This window comes from Marmota monax, unplaced genomic scaffold (genome assembly GCF_021218885.2).
Source record: "Marmota monax isolate L192 unplaced genomic scaffold, Marmota_monax_Labrador192_F-V1.1 WCK01_AAM20220418_F8-fsc00215, whole genome shotgun sequence".
Lineage (NCBI taxonomy): Eukaryota > Metazoa > Chordata > Mammalia > Rodentia > Sciuridae > Marmota > Marmota monax.
The window spans coordinates 3,187,745-3,210,671 of record NW_026695214.1 but is presented as its reverse complement, the minus strand read 5'-3'; the positions used below and the strand labels follow the sequence as shown (position 1 = coordinate 3,210,671).

General features: G+C 48.4%; 1 protein-coding gene and 1 long non-coding RNA gene across 5 annotated transcripts; one reads left to right on the top strand and one right to left on the bottom strand.

Moving 5' to 3' along the window:
• Window positions 1-3,650: 3,650 nt before the first annotated feature.
• Window positions 3,651-9,302, bottom strand: LOC131423694 (uncharacterized). Of its 4 annotated transcripts, none has more exons than XR_009225578.1 (4): window positions 9,186-9,302; window positions 6,666-6,733; window positions 4,709-4,882; window positions 3,651-3,874 (listed from the first exon to the last, which is right to left on the bottom strand). It is a non-coding gene; the product is annotated as an uncharacterized LOC131423694 (long non-coding RNA). The 4 variants fall into 4 exon arrangements; XR_009225580.1 differs by having other exon boundaries at window positions 6,717-6,733; window positions 9,186-9,200; XR_009225579.1 differs by lacking the exon at window positions 6,666-6,733 and having other exon boundaries at window positions 9,186-9,291.
• A 1,183-nt stretch (window positions 9,303-10,485) lies between these two features.
• LOC124084162 (aurora kinase C) lies at window positions 10,486-12,187 on the top strand. Its single transcript, XM_046431139.2, has 3 exons — window positions 10,486-11,026; window positions 11,630-11,804; window positions 11,988-12,187. Exons 1-3 carry the CDS (start codon window positions 10,857-10,859, stop codon window positions 12,156-12,158), a joined length of 516 nt encoding a protein of 171 aa, XP_046287095.2. The 5' UTR covers window positions 10,486-10,856; the 3' UTR covers window positions 12,159-12,187.
• The last annotated feature ends 10,740 nt before the right edge of the window (window positions 12,188-22,927 follow it).

Here is a 22,927-nt window from a genome sequence, read left to right as displayed (position 1 = left end):
GAGACACCTGCTTCTCATTCAGTGACTGCCAAGGGACCACTGCTTCTCATCCAGTGACTGACAGGGACCCCTGGTTCCCATACAGTGACTTACAGGGAATCCCTTGTTCTCATCCAGTAACTTACAGGGGACACTGGTTGAGGCTGAGGCAGGGGGTCTTTTGAGCACAGGTGTTGGCAACATAGTGAGTTCCCATCTCTAAATGAATAAGTGAGGGCTGGGGTATAGTTCAGCAGCACAGAGCCACTGGAGGCCCTGAGTTCCATCCTCTGTGCCACACATACACAAACATCTGACCCTCTGCTTTAGAATCCCTGCCACTTTCTGTCTCTGCCCCTATGAGATTGTGTGAAGGTACTTTTTTGTTTTTGCAGAAGTAAGAATGCTTTCCATGGAGCTACATCCCCAGCCCTTTTTTATGTTTTATTAGGAGACAAAGTCTCCCAAAGTTGCCAAGTGTCTTGTTCAATGGCTGAGGCTGGGCTCCAATTTGCAATCCTCCTGACTCAGCCACCAGAGTAGCTGTGAGATGGATGTGAATCTTTTTTTCCTGGTACTGAGGATTGAATCCAAGGACACTTGACTACTGAGCCACATCCCCATCCCTATTTTTGTATTTTGTTTAGAGACAGGGTCTCACTGAGTTGCTTAGTCCCTCTCAGTTGCCGAGGCTGGCTTTGAATTCACAATCCTCCTGACTCAGTCTCCCAAGCTTCTGGTATTAGATGCATGCATCACTATGCCTGGATGGATGTGAATATTTTTAGAAGCCTCTTACCAGTTTTTCAACCCAGGATGAAAGACATCCTGTGACACAGAATCATGGAGGGAGGCGGCACCGCATCTCCAGTTTCTGTGGGAGGGAGGGAGCCTGATTTCCCTCGGCAACTTGTTCCAAGTTGCAAACCTACTGTCATAAAGAAAGAAGTTTCTTTTTCCCTCATGGAAGCCAATTTAACTAAGTCAGAGTCACCGGATAAGTTAGGATGAATTGTGTGACAACTCCTGACCTGTCCCCTCACTTGAAGTCCATTATTTATTTTGAGAACAGCATATAATGGTCTGTTTCTGCTTCCTCATATGAAGGGGTGAGATTTTACTGACTTTGCAGTGTTTTACTGTAGAGCCGTGATGTGAATCACATTCGATTTAGTGTTTATTTAATATGACAACTTTTCTTAAATTGGATGTGGTGGCACACCCCTGTAATCCCAGCTATTCTGGAAGCCCAGGCAGGAGGATCACAAAATCAAGGCTAGCCTCAGCAATTTAGCAAGTCCAAGTCTCAGAAATAGAAAGGACCAGGCATGTAACTGAGTGGTGAGACTGCTTGCCCAGCAGTGTGAGGCCCTGGGTTTGTAGCCCAAAGCTCAGTCCTTGTACCTGATGCCAATCCAATAAAGAGGAAATGGTTGTGAGAAAAAGGAAAAAGAAGGTTTATTGCTTTATTAGCAAAGGATAAACACAGGGGACTCCTGTCCCAAAGACTGTGATTTGCTCATCATGGGGAACAGGGGTGGGGGTTTCATAGTAAATGAGATTAGGAAGGAGTGATCAGGAAAAAGACTATCAGGATGAGAAAGTTAGGGAAAAGATCAGAAGATCAGATAAAGGGTAGGGAAAACATGATGAGGAAGGAGGTCAGAGAGAAGATTGGGAAAAAGGAAAAACAATGGAAGTTTCAAAGCCACAAGGGATATAGTCAAAGCATCCAGTGAACCCCTGTTTCAGGTTCAACCTGCAATACCTAATGCAAATATGCCTCCCTCTGCTCACCCCCACCCCAGTCACTGGAACCAAACAAAAAGAACCTGTTTTTATTCTCTACTACCTCCTTAGTGGGTAGGTTTTCTTAGTAGGGAGATACCAGGAGTTTTGAGGTTGTTTTGGTTTGCTTGTTTGTTTTTTGGAGATTGAACCCACAGGCCCTCTACCACTGAGCCACATACCCAGCCTTATTTTGTGTTTTATTTAGAGACAAGGTCTCACTGAGTTGCTTAGGGCCTTGCTAAACTGGAGGCAATCCTCCTTCTTCAGCCTCCTGAGCCTCTGGGAGTACAGGGATGCTCCCCCCTCCCCCGCGCCCAGCTGGTTTTTTTACAAAATGATCTTTCCCCAACACACTCTAGCTCCCAGGCTCTGTCATCTATTGGTTAGGGAGTTGTTTTTTTTTTTTTTTTTCCAATTATACTTAAAAGACATATCTCCTTTCCCATCTAAAAATATTCAATTTCGAACGTTTTTGGAAGATTCCGTACTTTCCAAACATATAATATGTGCTCTGATTTTCCTATATTTGAGACCAAAGATGCAAACTGATTATAGGGTCCACAAAGACCCGGGAGCAGGGAGGAGGTTGGCGACCCGAGACTCGCGCCCCCAGCCCGCACGTGCGCTCGCAGCCTGCCCCGCCCCTGCCCCGCGCCCCGTTCCGCCTCATTGATCCGTGCTCTCACAGACACGCCCACCTCCCCGCTTCCCTAGGGCGCTGGAGTCAGGGACTTGGACTGGAGGCTGGGGCACCGGCTATAAAAGGCGTGATGAGGAGCAGGTCAGGATTCCTGGCACAATTCCTCCTGTCCACCTTCGCGTAACCTCCTGGCGGCTTTTCCCGACCATATGGACCCCGGATGCCAGCTCCAAAGGGCTCAGGAGGGCCCTGGCTCGCCCTCACCTGTATCATCCTCCACCCGGAGGCGGCGGTCCTCTCGGGTACCGCGTGGACCCGCAGGTGAGGGGGGAGCAGCGGAACCTGTGGGCAGGGGCCCAAGGGCCAGCCCCTGGAGGGCTGGGTGCGCTGAAGAAAGAGTTTGACACCCCTCTCTTTCCCTGCCCCCGTGCCCTCCCTCCCTCCCCATCTCCCCTCCCTCCCTCCCCATCTCCCCTCCCTCCCTCCCCATCTCCCCTCCCAGGAGCTGCAGTGGGCCAGACGCAACCCGGAACCCCCGCCGTGTGAGTGCTTAGCCTTGGCGTCTGGAAGGGGAATGGAGGGGCTTCCGAGGGCGCCAAGCTCGGCCTGGGCGAGTGGAGTGGAGGGTCGGCGCCTGGACGTGCGCTGCTGTTTTCCAACCAAACACCCCTGGCTGGGCCCTCAAGACCGGGAAGAGGACCTCGGGCCCCTTACTCCTCTCCACCTGCAGAACTGGGGCTCCTTTCTTCCTGTCCACTTAGGAAGCCCTTCACAATCTATGACCTTGAAATCGGGCGTCCTCTGGGCAAGGGCAGATTTGGGAACCTCTACCTGGCTCGACTGAAGGAGAACCATTTCATCGTGGCCCTGAAGGTCCTCTTCAAGTCCCAGATCGAGAAGGCGGGACTGGAGCACCAGCTTCGCAGGGAAGTCGAGATCCAGGCGCACCTGCGGTAAGGACAGGCTCTGCCTGCGCCTCTCGCGCTGGCTCTCTACACCTGTTTCCCCTTCCTGCTGCACATCCCCACCCGGCCTTTCCCACTGCCCCCAAGTAAGCCCTTGGCCTTGATTTTCTGTGCTGCTCATTCCAGTTCAACCATATAAAGTTTCCTCCCTGGGTGGACATCCCAATCCTGACCATGGTCCCTGACCCCAGCACAGTTTGCCCCTTGTGTGACCAGTCACTGGTGATGAAAGACCCGCCGATTCCCTGTCCAAGAAAGACCCACGAGGCACTGGCTGCAAAAGCAAGAGGCGATTTATTGATACACAGGCGCCTGCGGGTGCTCAGCGAAACCTCAGCCGGAGCTTCGGTGAACTGGCACACCGGGCTTTGGGGTACAGATCTTTTATAGGGTACAGTGGTCAGTTTCCCTCCTAGCACAGTAACAGGTATCTCATTGGCTCTTTTGAATCCAGCATATAGGTCACTTAAAGGGTAAACTTGTTTTTCACTATAGGTTCCTGGAAAAACCACACAAAAACCATTTGTTATTCATTGTATGGTTTTTCATTGTATGATCCCGTTTGCCCAACCGTGCCGGCTCCTTTCCCAACCATCCTGTCCTGTCTTAATCGGTTACACTTAACTGATTTTCTGAAAAATACATCTGACGTCTGTGCAGGTGCGGAAGCAAGCCCTGGTGATTTATTACTGGGCCTAAAGTTATTGGGCTGGGGTCTTTCATTCCCCCCTTTTTCTTTATCATGGATAGAATCTTATATCCATTGTCCTGCTTGCTCAGGTTCTTGGATTAAGCTCGTTTGTGACCCTGTCTGTTGTTGAAGCAACTGGTATTGCTGAGTAAGGACCATAGTCTGGATTACAGAAAGTCTTTCTTTCATAAACTGCACCAATCTATTGAGTATGCAGGGTCCAAACGTCAGGATTATCAGCAAAATAATTAAAGGTCCCGCTCTGGTGGATAGCAAAGTAGTTAACCATGGGGATTTGTTAAACCAATGTTCAAACCATCCTTGTTGTGCTTCAAATTCTTTTTGCCTTTTTGCCAACCTTTTAGTGACTTTCTCCATAGTTTCCCGGACCACCCCCTTATGGTCAGCATAAAAACAACACTGTTTCTTTAAAACCATACAGAGACCATCTTTCCTAAGGAATCACAGATTTAATCCCCTCCTATTTTGTAGCACGACTTCTGCGAGGGAAGAGAGAGATTTCTCTAAGGCAGTGATAGACTTGGTCACTTGATATTAGACCCCTGATTTATCTAACTACACTGACTACCTAACTTTAAATCTGGCTTCATTTTTTTTTTCCCTAATTTGGGAACTCCTTACTGCTGTGAGGAAGGGGGACGAAGAGAATCTTTCTGGCTTCTTCAGGCTGAAAAGGGACGGCGTGGGGCAAGCAGTTTGGAGTCCCCCTTAAAAATATCGGGTCTATCGAGTGGTCCATGATGAAAGTCTAATTGAGAAGTAATAGGTTGGAGGGCCATTTGAGTGATGGGTGGTCTGTAAGAGAAACAAGAACTTATTAGTACTGGAACCATATTGATGCAGTAATAAATGCCACAGCACAGAAATATGCCAATGAGTATAATGGCCAAGACAAAGATTAACAATGTTTTTCATCAGGCAGTACCAGGAACTAGGAGCTAGGATATTGTTTCCACGAAAAAGTTGCTGAGGACATGGCTTCCATCTGAGCAGGTAAATCTTTAAGGATATTTGTCACATTGTCAGAAATGTCAGGGATGTCAACACAACAACTAACATGTAGGGTTACAGATGTCTTTTTCTTTAAGATATAGTTTAATAATTTAATGCCATCTGATCCTGCAAAATCCTTTTACTAGTATGACCTCTGTGTCTAATAGAGAAATCTTTAATTCTGCTACTTAGGGCTGGATAACCATATTAGCAAACATCAAGCCTACCTGCGTTGGCTAGAAATAAAGGCCTTAGACTAAAACTATTCTAGCAGTCCCTTTGACAGTTATCAGGCATTTCTGTCTAAGAATCTCTTTTGTAGCCTCCAGTCTACTTATTTATGGAAGTTACATTTAACTATTATTATCATTTAAGATGTCCAGGAACAGCTGTGTTTTGGCTTTGACTGTCTTTGCTAAGTGTTTAAGATGAAGCAAGTCAAACTGACTTTTGTTTCTACCTATTGTTTACAGTCAGCTGAGTTATCCTGGGAGTCTTCGGGAACTTCATAGCAGCTTTTCAGTTCTGCTAGTGTCATTTGCGCTAGGATGGGTCCAGGCCTTGCTTGACCATATGGCTTCCCTCAGAAGCATCAGGGATGTCTCCCTTTTTTAATGACCCTCCTCTTTACAGCAAATGTACCGATTGGCTTTCTGTCCTCCACTGGTCTCATTAACCTCCCTGCTCAGGAGGTTATGTGGCCTAGAGTTGCTGAGCCCTTTGGAGAAGTCCCCTATTCCCTGATTCAGACTGACTCAGAGGGCAAGAGCCAAATATTGGGGGTTTTTTTTGGCCCTTTTAATTTAACTAATTTTAAAAACTTGATCTTAAACATCCAGCAAATAAGTTAACAGCCTTATATTAAGAGCACTGGGCTTTAATGTCTATCTCTTTATCCTGTAGGTGATAACTCCTTATCTTATGTTGACCCAGGTTGTGTTCTTAAAGCAATATCTCTTTAAAACATTAACAGGCAATCCTTAAACCATCTATAAGCAAACTACAAAACAAAACTAGCTAGGGTAAAAACATATTTAGCTTATATAATAGCTACCTTGAATTCTGGCAGGGTTATACATCATAATTTCCTGTTTGAGATCCTAGTAATCTTGGCAAAAACCTACTTTTGGACACAACTTTAACTGTACTGAAATCTGGCTTACTTCTTTCATAGCCATTTTCACATGTAGTGAGATGGGACAGAGCCTTATCTCAAGTAAGGCAGGGCTCTTTATAAATCTCAAGTACTATAGTTCTGAAGCTGATCATTTTACAAAGTTTACATAAATTGTTGTTCAAGTTTACATGAACTTTAGCTAACACAACATAATATCACACTTAAAACATGAATTAAAGGCTGAAAGCTTTTAACCTCTTGTAGAAAAGTAGTAATGTACTTTTGTGTTTTGCAATAAAACCTTCACACAGATTAGGCTCTTATTAACTTAAAAATACATAAATTGTATCTTAGAGTAGAAAGTAACATGGAACAGTACATATCTTATTGATAACAAGTTCAGTTATAGAACACAAATGATATAATTGAATCTCTAACATGTTTTTTTTTTTTTAAGCCTAAAATTACCATACAACTTTAGAACACCAGCTTGATATAATGTTCTTTTGAAGCTTCTACCTTACAGACTTGTATACCTGGAAGATATGAACACATTTATAACACCATAATTACATAAACCTCCTTTTGTTCACATTTTGAAACAATACTTGTAAACTTTTAAATTTAAACAGAGTTAACATTTTATTAGGGCCTTTTTGAACACCTAGAGAAACTTATAAGCTTAATTTTGAGGACATCTTTACTTTTATCTGTTTACCCAATCTAAATTGAGCCGTTTGAATCACGTGAATTAAAGATATTTGGATCTTTTTTTAATTTTTTTTTATTTTTTATGAGCGCTCCTCATCTGTCAATTGTTATATCACTGCAGGATATATGGACATACACACATACAGACATACCGACATACAACACATAACAAGAGTGTGCACACATAACAATAATAAAGGCCTCGTAGCTTTTCGCAGATGAAATCTCCATTGCAATGTTTTTGTGTTTTTTTTTTTTTTTTTTTTTAAACTTTACTGATCAGAAAAACATTAACCTAGGTCTGCAGGATCAGAATCACGAGCTCAAAAAAATACAGAATCTAAGAAAAAACAAGAGTCCTAAAAAAAAAGATGACTGGCCAGTAGTTAGTAAATACCATACAATTTACTTCAAGTTATATTTCCAGGTTTAGATGTTGAAAATTATGATACAAATTTAAGAAGTAATTCCCAAAATTTAAAATTTCATATCTTTTTACATTAGAAAAACTTGTTCACATAAAACTGGAAATAGGACCTCTACCATCAGAAGAAATTTCTTTAGTACCTCTAAGCCACTTTGCTTGTTCTAAAGTTCCTAAAGTAGCATTGAGTTACATTAAATTTGCTCACACACTACCATATATATCTGAAATTAAGCTTTGAAAATTTCTAAGACTATTGCTATTTAATTATCTAATGTCATTTTTATGAGCCAGACCAACGTTTTAATTTCTTTTCAGGCTACCCAGTTCAAAATTGAAACTCTTTAATTTTTTATCCCAAGTATTTAAGTTTTCTAGTATGAACTATCTGAAATCAAACTAAACAATTGCTTACACCCAACTTTTAACTGCAAGATAGTGCAATGCTTTAGAAACCCATTTAGATACCAGATTGTTACAATAAAAATTATTATTTTTTTTAGACACACATTTAACCTAGATTATCTCTAAGAAACAATCAGACAACCAGATAAGAAAATATCTCTCCAGGTTTTAAACTTTCATTTAATTATGACTCCCATCAGTGGCACCATAGACTTTCCCATGAGTGGACCAGATGTTTTCACGTAGGGGCAACTATAGGTGTAAAATCAAGGGTCTCAGTGTGACTGGCTTTACTGCATTCAGTGTCCCTTCTTTTTAAGTAAACAGAGGTGGTGTAATCCCTAAGATGTAGATAAGGACCCAGGGAACTCCCCAGAGCTAAATGGCTCTGGCAGCTGCTGGGAGTCCCTTAATCCTATCTTTCACCCATAGGATCAGTTCCTCCAGTTTGGTTTGACCTTAGGCATTAGGCATTTTTTTTTTTTTAACTTTTTAGTAGCCAGCTCCCAAAAAGTCCATCCTCTGCTTGCAGTTGTTTCGAGTGCTAGGCTTCCCCAAGAAAGCAGAGTGGGGACTCCTTAAAAGTCCCCTTGAGAGTGTCAAAATTTGTGACTGAAAATTTGGTTCCCATCTCTAAAACCAATTAACACCAATTTAATAATGAGGACAGGGCTTTGAGAAAAGTCAAAGCGAGATGTCAAAGTTGTTAAATCCCCAGCAGGCATCTCTATTTGCACTCAAGCCGGTTATGGGGGGGGGAAGAAAACATTGCTTCTCTAGTCTCAGTATTCAGCCTTAGATGGAATTTATCATCTGCCTTGGGCTGCATTTCCAAGCAGCCCGACTCCAGGAAGACCCGTTCGCTTCCTTGGCCCTGTGATAACACTCGGGAGGTTTGGGGACCCGTTCCCTTCTACCCCCACGAGGGAGGGAGAGAGCCGGGTGCCCCTGAGCCGCTTTTTTTTTTTTTTCTTCTTAACTTTTACTGACTGGTTGTCTGCCCGATTTCGGACGTCCTGCCAATGGTCAAGGGTGAGACTCAAAGGAGTTGTTATGGATTGCCCCATGTTAGTCTTAGATGGAGTGAGAAAGTGCAAAGGCAAGAAGACAGACACAAATATCAGACTGGACACAGAGAACGCTGCGCGGCTCGAGCACAAACCGAACGTACCTGACGGATTAGGGAGAGGAGGGATACCGTCACCTCCGTCACCCACGAGTACAGTGTACTCTACAGAACATTGGAGGCCCCCCCAAGATGGGCCTCCCTGAGCCCCTGGGACGTCTCCCAGGGTGGCAGGGGAGAAGTCCGAGTTCGTCAACTCCTTCTCAAGCTGCCCAGAATACAGAGCGATTACGCATAATCGTACAGACGCTGCGCATGAACAGATAACAAGATAACAACCAGACAGAGAGAGACACAAAACGACACGAACTGGCCAGCTTACCTCCCAGTGGTTATCGGGTGTTCCTCGGGCAGGGATCCGGATGGGGTTACAGGAGTTCTCCTGGCTGGCTCGCCAAATGAAAGACCCGCCAATTCCCTGTCCAAGAAAGACGCACGAGGCACTGGCTGCAAAAGCAAGAGGTGATTTATTGATACACAGGCGCCTGCGGGTGCTCAGCGAAACCTCAGCCGGAGCTTCGGTGAACTGGCACACCGGGCTTTGGGGTACAGATCTTTTATAGGGTACAGTGGTCAGTTTCCCTCCTAGCACAGTAACAGGTATCTCATTGGCTCTTTTGAATCCAGCATATAGGTCACTTAAAGGGTAAACTTGTTTTTCACTATAGGTTCCTGGAAAAACCACACAAAAACCATTTGTTATTCATTGTATGGTTTTTCATTGTATGATCCCGTTTGCCCAACCATGCCGGCTCCTTTCCCAACCATCCTGTCCTTTCTTAATCGGTTACACTTAACTGATTTTCTGAAAAATACATCTGACGTCTGTGCAGGTGCGGAAGCAAGCCCTGGTGATTTATTACTGGGCCTAAAGTTATTGGGCTGGGGTCTTTCAGTGATAGCAGCAGTTTTGGGCTCAGGGAGAAGTTTGACCCACCCCCTGTCCCTCCTGCAGACACCCGAACATCCTACGCCTCTGCAACTATTTCTATGATTCTCTCCGGATATACCTGATTCTGGAGTTTGCTCCCAGGGGTGAGCTCTACAACTTGCTGCAGAGAAGCGGCCCCTTGGATGAGCAGCACACAGCCACGGTGAGGGGGCCTGGGCTCTGGGGGCCTTGGGCTCACTGCCGGCCTGTGGTGGAGTGGGGGGCTCTGGCTGGTCAGATTGCCGTTTAAGTTGATTTCTGAATTTTATTCTGAGAATTTTAGATAGTGAATAATCCTCACATTTTGATACTTTAATTACCCTATGTGTATCCAGAATATTATTTCTTGAGTCTGACTCTACTCTCTTGTACAATATAAGGAGCCAAAAACACTTATTGAAAGGCTATGAGGGATTTACTAAATAAATGTATGGAACTCATAACTAGAAGTTTTTTTGTTTTTGTTTTTGTATTGGGGGAGGGGGAATGGATTCTGAGAATTGAACTCAGGGGCACTCAACCACTGAGCCACATCCCCAGCGCTGTTTTGTATTTCATTTAGACACAGGGTCTCACTGAGTTGCTTAGTGCCTCACCATTGCTGAGGCTGGCTTTGAACTCATTCTCTACCTGCCTCAGCCCCCAGAGCCTCTGGGATTACAGGCATGCACCACTGTGCCCAGCAGTAACGGGAGATTTCTAGAGGGCACCAGGACAGGACCCACAGCCATGGCCATGCCAACAGTGGTGGCTGGGCGGGTTGCTATCAGGATGAATGACTGACTCCAGGTAGCCTCCTGGTTCTCCTATTCCCTCTGTTGGGGCTCAAGTGTTTTGGGAGATGGTGATTGGCTCAGTGGAGGTTCTGTCTGGCTACTTGCTGTGGGAGGGCAATAGGACCTGTCCAGTTCAACATCCATCCTTTCCCCTTCCCAAACTGGACCTCTGGTGCCACTAAAAGGTGGTATTGGGGTGAGTTGCCAAGAGCAAGATTCCTCTGCACTCCCAAGGTTCACGAGGAGCATTCTGTCTGATGGGAAGTGTGGAAGGCTTGCCTTTCAGATGCCTTCACTTTGTTCACAGATAATGGAGGAGTTGGCAGACGCCCTGACATACTGCCACAACAATAAGGTGATTCACAGGGACATTAAGCCAGAAAATCTGCTGCTGGGTCTGATGGGTGAGGTGAAGATTGCAGACTTTGGCTGGTCTGTGCACGCCCCCTCCCTCAGGTAGGTCAGATAGTCGTTGGGTAGGCCCTGGGTGCCAGTGAAGAGTGGCCCAGTTGAATTCATTGCAAATGTAAGACCTAGATACAAACCTGGGTTTGTACCTGAACACTGCCATTTTTAAGTAGAAAATGGTCAAATATTTCCTGGGCTGGAGATGTAGCTGAGTGGTAGAGGGTCTCTGGGTTCAATCTCCAGTACTGCAACTTAAAGATTTATTGTGGCCCAACTGGAACTTTTATTTTCTGATCTTTGTTAATGTATGACTTTAGCAATAAGATTTCATGTAAATACCTAATAACTTATGGACCATTGCCCATACTTCCAGCAGTGTATTGTTCTGTATGAATAGATTAGAATCCATTCACTGGGTCCTTAATGTACCATCACTCTGTTTCTTGATGCTGAGAATATTTTTGTGAAAGCGTTCTGGATCATGAGCTAAATGATTGCATGAATTTCAACACACATTGTTAGCGGTCCTTCTTTCTCTGTACCTTGGTCCATGTTAAATGTTGGTGTCTTCAAACCCCGGTGCTTGGGCAGGGACTTCCAGGATTTCCCTGATCTGGGCCTCTGCACAGTGCTCCCCTCTCCCTCCACCAGGAGACAGACTATGTGTGGGACTCTGGACTACTTGCCCCCAGAAATAGTGGAAGGCAGGACCTACGATGAGAAGGTGGACCTGTGGTGCCTCGGGGTGCTCTGCTACGAGCTGCTGGTGAGACGGCCACCCTTTGAGAGCCCCTCTCAGAGCGAGACCCAGAGGCGCATCCTCAAGGTGGGATGGCCACACAGCGGGCATACACGGGGAGCTGGGTGGGGGCAGCTGCTGAGCCTGGGGGGACTGGGGCACACACATGAGGTCACCTGCTACGGTCCCGAGGAGTGCCTCGAAGAGTCACAGAGAACATGGAGCAAAGAAATGAACCAGACTTCCCTTGTTTCTTCTTGGCCTCATCAGGTGGATGTGACGTTTCCCCCCTCCATGCCCGAGGGGGCCCAGGACTTGGTCTCCAAGCTTCTGAGATACCAGCCCTCAGAGCGGCTTCCCCTGGCTCAGGTCCTGGAGCACCCCTCGGTGAAGGCGCACTCCCGGAGGGTGTTGCCTCCCGGTGCTCAGAAGGCTTCCTGAGCCCATCTACCTCTGTCCTTCCTGTGCATCCAGGGAAGGCTTCCTCCTTTGTCTTTTTAAATACAGGATGCTAATTAATAAAGACTTGAGTCATTTACTACAAGGGCTTTTTGGTTCTGTGCGTTGATGCACAGAGTGTTTTTGTTTTGTTTTATTTTGTTTTTTGGAATCAGGAAAACTGCCCAAGATGGGGCCCTCTTGGCCTTGGAGATGGTGGCAGGGTTCTCCTTGAGCTCTAGTGGATAACTTCTGATAAAGGCCCTGGAGGTTCCCAACCTGCTGCCTATCAGTGATTCCTCCTCTCAACTATTCCCCATGTTTTCAGGACATTTGTAAGAGGGACCATCATCACACCAAAGCTCCGCCCTCTGGAGGCACCTGGTGTGCTGCCATTTTTGAAGTAAAAGTCATTCACTGCATTCCAGGGCCACAGGATTCCCAAATGCACCCACAGGCACCCCATCCTGTGTCATCTCTAGTAGCAAATGCAGCTTCTCTTCTGAGGTCTGTCACTGTGCCTGCAGCAATCTCAGTGTCCCCTTCCTGACTTGTCCACAGTCCCAAGTGGCAGCCTCTGTGCATCAGTGGAAGCTGACCACACCTGAGTCCACCTCCAGACCCCAGCTATAAGCTCCAGGGTGTTTCCTGTGCAGTGCAGCCATCACTTCCGCCAGGAGTAAAGCCCACAGTCAAGGGCCAGGCACAGTGGAGCACGCCTGTAATCCCAGCAGCTCCAGAGGCTGAGGCAGGAGGTTCATGAGTTCAAAGCCACCCTCAGCAATGGTGAGGTGCTAAGGAACTCAGAGAGACCCTGTCTCTAAATAAAACACAAAAAAGGGCTGGGGATGTTGCTCAGTGGTTAAGTAGCCCTTGGCTCAATACCCAGTATGGGGGGGGGGCGTGGAGGGGAGGACACAGGCCACTAGAAATTAGACATATTGAAAATAGGCTAGAGTTAAGGGTCACAGCTGGGCATCCAGAAATAATGGCTCTAGGGGAAAACAGATTCCATTTCATCCCTGCCTGTCCCCCTTAGTTGAGGAGCAGAGTGGGGTCCTTGAGACAAGTATGCTCTACCCCCGCTACTGACCCCTCACTCAATATGCTAGACTTATTTTCATGTGAAGAATTAGCTTAGGGCAGGGTGGGCAGGTGCTCAAGCCTGTAATCCTCTAGGGACTTAGGAGAGACCAAGGGAGGGCAGCAGCAATTTCAGGCCAACATGGACCATTTAGCCAGACCACCTCTAAAAGGCTGGAGATGTTTCTCAATCCCAGGAATCAAAGACAAAAGAATTAGCTCACTATGGGAGCTAGAAAAGAAAAAGGCAGGGTAAGGTCATGGGCCAGCCTGCAAGTCCTGGTAAGAAAGCAGTGGTCAGGGTCATTGAGGGCTTTTTCCTGGGTATAAGTGAGGATGATTGTGTGTGTTGGAAAGGACCCTGCAGAACAGGGTGAGCCTGGATGCCCATTAGTCATCCCAGGAGTCCTGGTGCCACCAAGGGGAAGGCATTAGGGTATGGCAAATGTTTGTCCTCTGGGCACTTTGGAGGCAGAAGCACAAAATCCCTGACTCCTCCCCAGGGCTCCCACCCTGGATCCCCACCAATGCCCCCCCACACACACACACAGCTTCCCCCTGCACTGGGCATAGAAACCAAGCAGGCTCTGCCACTGAGCTTCATCCTCAGTCCTCTTTATTTTGGGACAGGGTCTGGCCAAGTTGCCCAGGCTGGCCTCCAGAGTCTCCTGTCACTCACTGGATTATAATCAGGGGTCCCCTGTCAGTCACTAGATGAGAACCAGGGTTTCCTGTCAGTCATTGTATGAGAACAAGTGGTCCCCTGTCAGTCATTTGATGGGAACCATGGGTCCCCGGTCACTCACTGGATGAGAACCAGCGTCCCTGTGATTCACTGGATGAGACCCAGGGGTTCCCTGACAGTTACTGGATGAGAACCAGTGTCCCCTGTCAGTCAATGGATAAAAACTAGTGTCCCCTGTCAGTCACTGGATGAGAACCAGGGTCCCATGTCAGTCACTGGATACGAAAAAGCATTCTTCTGTAAGTCACTGTATAAGAAACAGAGTCCTATGCCAGTTGCTGGATGAGAACCAGTGGAGGTCAGCGCGTCCTCTCCCACCTCTGCTGTGTAGGTCCCTTACTGAGCCTCCGTGCCCCCTCAGTACCTTAGGAAGGATGCCTTCCCTCTTCTGGCAGGCTGGCTGAGAGCTGCTGATGCTGCTGCTGGGGAGGCAATGGTGGGGGCAGCGCTGAGCTCCCCAGGTGTCAGCAAGGTGGTATGGAAACCCGGGATGTGACGGCCACGGGCCAACCCTGGTCTCAGCCAGCGCCTCCCAAGACCTGGGCATTTTGTGACATCCCGGGTAAAAGCTAGTCCATTTCCACACCCCATTAGTGAGCGCAGACCTCACTGACGGTGGGTCCAGCTGGGGTGGGAGACGGCCCGCCCTTCATACTCTATGCACTAGTCCCTCCAGAAACCCACCAAAGGCTTCCTCCAGGCATCTGAGGTTGGTTTGTTGGTGTTGTTTTTGTTTTTTTCTCATTCCTTCTGTCCTTCTCCAAGTGACTTCAAAGATGTATTTTGTATCCCACCTGATTTAGCTCCATCTGCAAACAAGCACCCTCAGCACACCCAGCCCTCCCACAGAGAGGACCCCCACAGGTGGCCTTTGGATGTGTTCCCTCAACAGAAAACAATCTCTTCTGGAATGACAAAATGGGAATTCTATTCTATGGAATAAAAACCATTTTATTTCCTGCCTTTTGATTCACTGGATATGAATCAATGTTCCCTGTCAGTCATTGGATGAGAACCAGGTGTACCCTGTCAGTCACTGGATGAGAACCATGGTACCCTGTCAGTTACTGAATGAGAACCAGGGGTCTCCTGTCAGTTACAGCATATGAACCAGGGTCCCCTGAGAGTCACTGGATGAGATCCAGATGTCCCTGTCGGTCACTAGATGAGAACCAGGGGTCCCCTGTGAGTCACTTGATAAGAACCAGGGGTCTCCTGTCAGTCAGTGGATGAGAACCAGTGTCCCCTGTCTGAGACTGGATGAGATAAGGGTCCCTGTTAGTCACTGGATGAGAACCAGGGGTCCACTGTCAGTCATTGGATAAGAACCACGTATCCCCTGTCAGTCACTGGGTGAGAACAAGTGGTCCCCTCTCAGTCATTGGATGGGAACTAGGGTTCCCTGTCAGTTACTTGATGAGAACCAGGGGTCCCCTGTCAGTCACTGGATGAGAACCGGGGTCCGCTGTCAGTCATTGGATGAGAACAAGAAGTCCCTTGTCTTTCACATGATGAGAACCAGGGGCCCCATGTAAGTCAATGGATGAGAACTAGGGGTCCCCTGTCAGTCACTGAATGAGAACAGAGGGATCCCCTGACAGTCAATGGATTCGAACCATGGTCCCCCGTAGGTTACTGAATGAGAAACAGGGGTCTCCTGTAAGTCACTGTATATGAACCAGGTTCATCTGAGAGTCACTGGATGAGATCCAGGGGTCCCTGTCAGTTACTAGATGAGAACCAGGGGTCCCCTGTGAGTCACTGGATGAGAACCAGGGGTGTCCTGTCAGTCACTGGTTGAGAACCAGTGTCCCCTGTCAGTCACATGATGAAAACCAGTGTCCTTGTCAGTCACTGGATGAGAACCAGGGCTCCCCTCTCAGTCACTGATGAGAACAAGGGCTCCCCTCTCAGTCACTGGATTAGAGCAAGTGGTCCTCTGTCAGTCACTGGATGAGAACCATGGCTCCACTGTCAGTCACTGGATGAGAACCAGGGGTCCCCTGTCAGTCAATGGATGAGAATAAATGTCCCCTGTCAGTCATTGCATGAGAACCAGGTGTCCCTGTCAGTCACTGGATGAGAACCAGAAGTCTCCTGTCTGTCACATGATGAGAACAAGGGGTCCTCTGTCAGTCACTGCATGAGAACTAGGGGTCCCCTGTCAGTCACTGGATGAGAACCAGGGGTCCCCTGTCACTCACTGGATATGAACCAGCGTCCCCTGTCAGTCACTGAATGAGAACAAGGGGTCCCCTGTCAGTCACTGGATGAGAAACAGTGGTTTCTGTCAGTCACTGGATGAGAACCAGTGTCTCCTGTCCATTACTGGATGAGAACCAGGGGTCTTCTGTCAGTCACTGGATGAGAAAATAGGGTCCCTTATAGTCACTTGATATGAACCAAGGACCCCTGTCAATCATTGGATGAGAACCAAGGTCCCTACTCAGTCACTGGATAAGAACCAAGAGTCCCCTGTCCGTCACTTGATAAGAACCAGGGTCACCTGTCAGTAACTGGATAATAACCAAAGGTCCACTGTCAGTCACCTGATATGAACCAGGGTCCCCTGTCAGTCATTGGATGAGAAACAGGGGTCCCCTGTCACTGGATGAGAACCAGGGGTCCTGGTCTGTCACTGGATAAGTACCAGTGTCCCTTGTAAGTTACTGGATGAGAACCAGGGGTCTTCTGTCAGTCACTGGTGATAACCAGGGGTCCCCTGTGATAAGAACAAGGGGTCACTATCAGTCACTGGATAAAAACCAGGGTAAACTGTCAGTGTGAAAATGAGAACCATGGGTCCCCTGTCAGTCACAGGATGAGAAACAGGGGTACTGCTGTCATTCACTAGATGAGGACCAGGGGTTCCCTCTCAGTCACTGGATAAGAACCAGGTCCCCTGTCAGTCACGGGATGAGAACCAGGGTTCCTCTGTCAGTCTTTGGATGAGAACCAGGGGTTCCTGTCAGTCACTGGATGAGAACCAGGGGTCCCGTGTAAGTCACTGTATGAGATGCAGGGGTCTCCTCTCAGTCCCTGGATGAGAACCAGGGTCCATGTCAGCCAGTGGATGAGAAGCAGAGATCCCCTGTGAGTCACTGGATGAGAACCAAGGGTTCACTGTCAGTCACTGGGTGGAACAAGGGTTCTCCTGTCAGTCACTGAATGAGAAAGAGGGGTACACTCTCAGTCACTGGATGAGAAACAGGTATCCCCTGTCAGTCACAGGATGAGAACCAAAAGACTCTGTCAGTCACTGGATGAGAACTGGGGTCCCGTGTCAGTCACTGATTGAGAACCAGGGGTCCACTGTCAGTCCCTGGATGAGAACCAGTGTCCCTGTCACTCACTGGATATGAACAAGAGTCCTCTGTCAGTCACTGGATGATTATCAGGGTCCCTGTCAGTCACTGGATGAGAACCAGGGGTCCCCTGTCAGTTACTGCATGAGAATCAGTGGTCCCTGTCAGTCAATGGAAAAGAACCAGGAGTCTCCTTGAAGTCACTGGATGAGATCCAGGGGTCTGTTGTCAGTCCCAAAATGAGAACCAGGGTCCTTTAAGTCACTGGATGAGAACCAGGGGTCCCCTGTCAGTCACTGGAGGAGAACCAGGGGTTTCCTGTCAGTCACTGGATGAAAACCAGGTTCCCCTGTCAATCAATGGATGAGAACCAGGGTCCCCTGTCAGTCACTGGATGAGAACCAGGTTCCCCTGTCAGTCAATGGATGAGAACCAGGGTTTCCCTTTCAGTCATTGGATGACAACCAGGCTCCCCTGTCAGTCACTAAATAAGAACCAGGATTCTTCTGTCAGTCACTGGATGAGAACCATGGTTTTCCTGTCACTAACTGGATGAGAACCAGGATCTCCTGTCAGTCATTGGATGAGAACCAGGGATCCTCTGTCAGTCATTGGATGAAAACCAGGGTACCCTGTCATTCACTACCTGGATGAGATCCAGGGGGTCCTGACAGTCCTAGAAGGAAAACCAAGTTCCCTGTCAGTCACTGGATGAGAACCAGCAGTCCCCCTCTCAGTCAATGGATGACAACCAGAGGTCTGCTGTCTGTCATCGGTGAGAACCAGAGGTCCCCTGTCAGTCACTGAATGACAACCAGGGTCCAGAGTCAGTCACTGGATGAAAACCAGGGTCCCCTGTAAGTCACAGGATGAGATCCAGTGATATCCTGTCAGTCCCTGGATGAGAACCAGGGTCCCTGTCAGTCACTGAATGAGAACCAAGGGTTCACTGTCAGTCATTGGGTGGAACCAGGGGTCCCCTGTCAGTCACTGAATGAGAAACAGGGGTACACTCTCAGTCACTGTCTGAGAACCAGGGGTCCACTGTAGGTCACTGGATGAGAACCAGGTGTCCACTGTCAGTCACAGGATGAGAGCCAGTGTTTCTTGTAAGTTACTGGATGAGATCCACGGTTCCCTTATCAGTCTCTAGATATAAAACTGGGTCCCCTGTCAGTCACTGGATGAAAACCAGGAGTCCCTGTCAGTCACTAGATGAAAACCAGGGGTCCCCTCTCAGTCACTCTATTAGAACCACATTTCTCCTCTCAGTCACTGGATGAGAACTGTGGTCCCTTGTCAGTCACTGGATGAGAAGAAGGGTCCCCTGTCTGTCACTGGATGGGAACCAGCTGTCTCCTGTCAGTCCCTGGATGAGAACCAGGGTACCTGTCACTCACTGGATATGAACAAGAGTCCTCTGTCAATCACTGAATGATTATCAGTGTCCCTGTGAGTCACTGGATAAAAACCCAGGGTCCCTTGTCCATTACTGGATGAGAACCAGGGTCTCCTTCAATCACTGGATGAGAACAGGGTCCCCTGTCAGTCACTGGATGAAAACCAGGAGTCCCTGTCAGTCACTAGATGAGAACCAGGGGTCCCCTCTCAGTCACTCTATTAGAACCACGTTTCTCCTCTCAGTCACTGGATGAGAACTGTGGTCCCTTGTCAGTCACTGGATGAGAACCAGGGTTACACCGTCAGTCACTGGATGAGAACCAGGGTCCCTGTCAGTCACTGGATGAGAACCATGTGTCCCCTGTCAGTCACTGGATGAGAACCAAGTGTCCCCTGTCAGTCACTGGATGAGAACAAGGGTCCCCTGTCAGTCACTGGATGGGAACCAGCTGTCTCCTGTCAGTCCCTGGATGAGAACCAGGGTACCTGTCACTCACTGGATATGAACAAGAGTCCTCTGTCAATCGATGAATGATTATCAGTGTCCCTGTGATCACTGGATAAAAACCCAGGGTCCCCTGTCACTTACTGGATGAGAACCAGGGGTCCCTGTCAGTCAATGGATGAGAACCAGGTTCCCCTGTCAATCAATGAATGAGAACCAAGGTCTCCTGTCAGTCACCGGATGAGGACCAGGGTCCCCTGTCAGTCACTGGATGAGAACCAGGGGTCTCCTATCAGTCACTGGATGAGAATCAGGGGTCCCTATTATTCACTGGATGAGGACCAGGGTCCCCTGTCAGTCACTGGATGAGAACCAGGGGTCTCCTCTCAGTCACCGGATGAGAACCAGGTTCCTCTGTCAGTCAAGGGATGAGAAGCAGGGTTTCCCCTGGCAGTCATTGGATGACAACCAGGGTCTCCTGTCAGTCACTAAATACGAACCAGGGTTCTTCTGTCAGTCACTGGATGAGAACCAGGATATTCCTGTCAGTAACTTAATGAGAACCAGGATCTCCTGTAAGTCATTGGATGAGAACCAGGGTCCCCTGTCAGTCAATGGATGAGAACCAGGTTCCCCAGTCATTCACTGACTGGATGAGATCCAGGGGGTCCTGTCAGTCCCTGAATGAAAACCAGGTTCCCTGTCAGTCACTGGATGAGAACCAGGGGTCCCCTGTCAGTCAGTGGATGAGAACCAGGGTTCCCCTGTCTGTCACTGGGTGAAAACCAGAGGTCCCCTGTCAGTCACGGAATGAGAAAAAGGGCTCTCCTATCAGTCACTGGATGAGAACCAGAACTCCCCTGTCTGTCACACGGTGAGATCCAGGGGTCCCCTATTAGTCACTGGATGAAAAGCAGGGGTCCCCTGTCTGTCACTGGCTGAGAAACAGAGTCCCCTGTCAGTTACTGAATGAGAACCAGGAGTCCTCTGTCAGTCACTGGATATGAACCAGAGTCCACTGAGAGTCACTGGATGAGAACCAGGGGTCCCTGTGAGTCACTGGATGAGAGCCAGGGGTCTCCTGTCAGTCACTGGATAAGAACCAGGGGTCTCCTATCAGTCACTGGATGAGAATCAGGGGTCCCAGTTATTCACTGGATGAGAACCAGGGTCCCCTGTCAGTCACTGCATGAGAACCAGGGGTCTCCGGTCAGTCCCTGTATGAGAAGCAGTGTCCCTGTCATTAACTATATGAGAACCACAGGTCCCCTGTCAGACACTGGATTAAAACCAGGGTCCCTCTCAGTCACTGGATGAGAACCAGGGTTACCCTGTCAGTCACTGGATGAGAACCAGGGGTCCACTGTCAGTCACTGATGAGTACAAGGGGTCCCCTGTCAGTCAATGGATGAGAACCAGGGGTCCCCTGTCAGTCACTGGATGGGAACCTGGGATCTTTGTTAGTCACTGGATGAGAGCCATGTGTCCACTGTCAGTCACGACATGAGAACCAGGGGTCCCTGTCAGTCACTGGATGAGGACCACTGTCCCCTGTCATTAACTGTATGAGAACCAGGGGTCCCCTGTCAGTCACTGGATATGAATCAATGTTCCCTGTCAGTCATTGGATGAGAACCAGGGGTCCCCTGTCAGTCACTGGATATGAATCAATGTTCCCTGTCAGTCATTGGATGAGAACCAGGGTTCCCCTCTCAGTCACTATATGAGAACCAGGGGTCCCCTGTCAGTCACTGGTTGAGAACCCAGGTCCCCTGTCAGTCACTGTATGAGAACCAGTGGTCCCCTGTCACTCACTGTATATGAATGATGGTCCCCTGTCAGTCATTTAATGGGAACCATGGTTCCCCTATCAGTCACTGGATGACAACAAGGTGTCCCTGTGAGTCACTAGATGAGAACCAGGCATCCTCTGTCACTCACTGGTTGAGAACCTGGGGTCTCCTGTTAGTCACTGGATATGAACCAAGGACCCCTGTCAAAAATTGAATGAGAACCAGGGGTCCCCTCTCAATCACTGGATGAAAACCAGGGTCCCCTGTCTGTAACTGGATGAGAACCAGGGGACCACTGTCAATCACCTGATATGAAACAGGGTCCCCTGTCAGTCATTGGATGAGAAACAGTAGTTCTCTGTCATTCACTAATTGAGAAACAGGGGTCCCTGTCAGTCACTGGATAAGAACCAGTGTCCCCTGTCAATTACTGGATGAGAACCATGGGTTCCCTGTCAGTCCCTGGATTTGAACCAGGAGTAACCTGTCTGTCACTGGATGAGAACCAGTGTCCCCTGTCAATTACTGGATGAGAACCATGGGTTCCCTGTCAGTCCCTGGATTTGAACCAGGAGTAACCTGTCTGTCACTGGATGAGAACCAGTGTCCCCTGTCAGTCACTGGATGAGAATCAGGGTTACTTTCTCAGTCATTGCATGAGAACAAGAGGTCCACTCTCAGTCACTGTTTAAGAACCAGGCGTCCCCTGTCAGTCACTGGATGGAAACCAGGTGTCCCTGTAAGTCACTGGATGAGCACCAGTTGTCCCCTGTCAGTCACTGGATGAGAACAAGGGGTACCCTCTCACTTACTGGATGAGAACCAGGGGTCCCCTGTGAGTCACTGTATTAGAACCATGGTCCCCTGTCAGTCCCTGGATATGAACCAGGATCCCCTGTCAGTCACTGGATGAGAACCAGGATCCCCTGTCTTTCAATGTATGAGAACAAGGGGTCCCCTGTCAGTCACTGGGTATAGGCCAGGGGTCCCTGTCAGTCACTGGGTATAGACCAGGGGTCCCTGTCAGTCACTGGATGAGAACAAGTGGTCCCCTGTCAGTCACTGTATGGAAACCATGGGACCCTGTCAGTAACTGGATGAGAACTTTTGTCCCCTGTCAGTAACTGGATGAGAACCAGGAGTCCCTGTCAGTCACTGGATGAGAACCAGTGTACCCTGACAATTACTGGATGAGAACCATGGGTCCCCTGTCAGTCACTGGATACGAAACAGGATCCCCTGTCAGTCACTGTATGAGAACCAGGGATCCCCTGTCAGTCACTGGGTATGAAGAAGTGTCCCCTGTAAGTTAGTAAATGAGAACCAGGTGTCCCCTGTCAGTCACTGGATGAGAACCAGGGGTCCCATTTCAGTAATTGGATGAGAACCAGGGTCCCTGACAGTCACTGGATGAGAACCAGGGGTTCCCTGTCATTCACTGGCTATGAACCTGGGTCCCATGTAAGTCATTTGATGAGAACTAGGTGTCCCCTATCAGTCACTGGATGAGAACCAGGGGTCCCTTTCAGTCACTGGATGAGAACCAGGGGTCACCTGTTACTCATTGGATGAGAACACAGGGTCCCCTGTAAGTCACTGAATGAGAACCAGGGTCCCTTACATCATTGTATGAGAACCAGGGGTCCCATGTCAGTTACTGGATTAGAAACAGGGGTCTTCTGTAAGTCACTGTATGAGAACCAGGGGTCCACTGTCAGTAACTGGCTGAGAACCAGAGTTCCCCTGTCAGTCACTGGATGAGAACCATGGGTCCCCTGTCAGTCACTGGTGAAGTCCAGGGGTCCCCTGTCAGTCACTGGTGGTAACCCCGGGCCCCCTGTGATGAGAACAAGGGGTCCCTCTGAGTCACTGGATAAGAACCAGGGTCCCCTGTCAGTCACTAAGTGAGAACTAGAGGTCCCCTGTCAGTCACTGGATGAGAACAAGCAGTCCACTGTAATCACTGGATGAGAATGAGGGGTTCCCCTGTCATTCACTGG

Bases quoted from the DNA above. Each gene is read 5' to 3' on its own strand.
- LOC124084162 (XM_046431139.2), top strand. From the start codon at position 10,857: ATGCCTTCACTTTGTTCACAGATAATGGAGGAGTTGGCAGACGCCCTG. The intron at 11,027-11,629 runs GTAGGTCAGATA...TCCCTCCACCAG, and splicing joins GTGCACGCCCCCTCCCTCAG to GAGACAGACTATGTGTGGGA. The intron at 11,805-11,987 runs GTGGGATGGCCA...TGGCCTCATCAG, and splicing joins CCCAGAGGCGCATCCTCAAG to GTGGATGTGACGTTTCCCCC.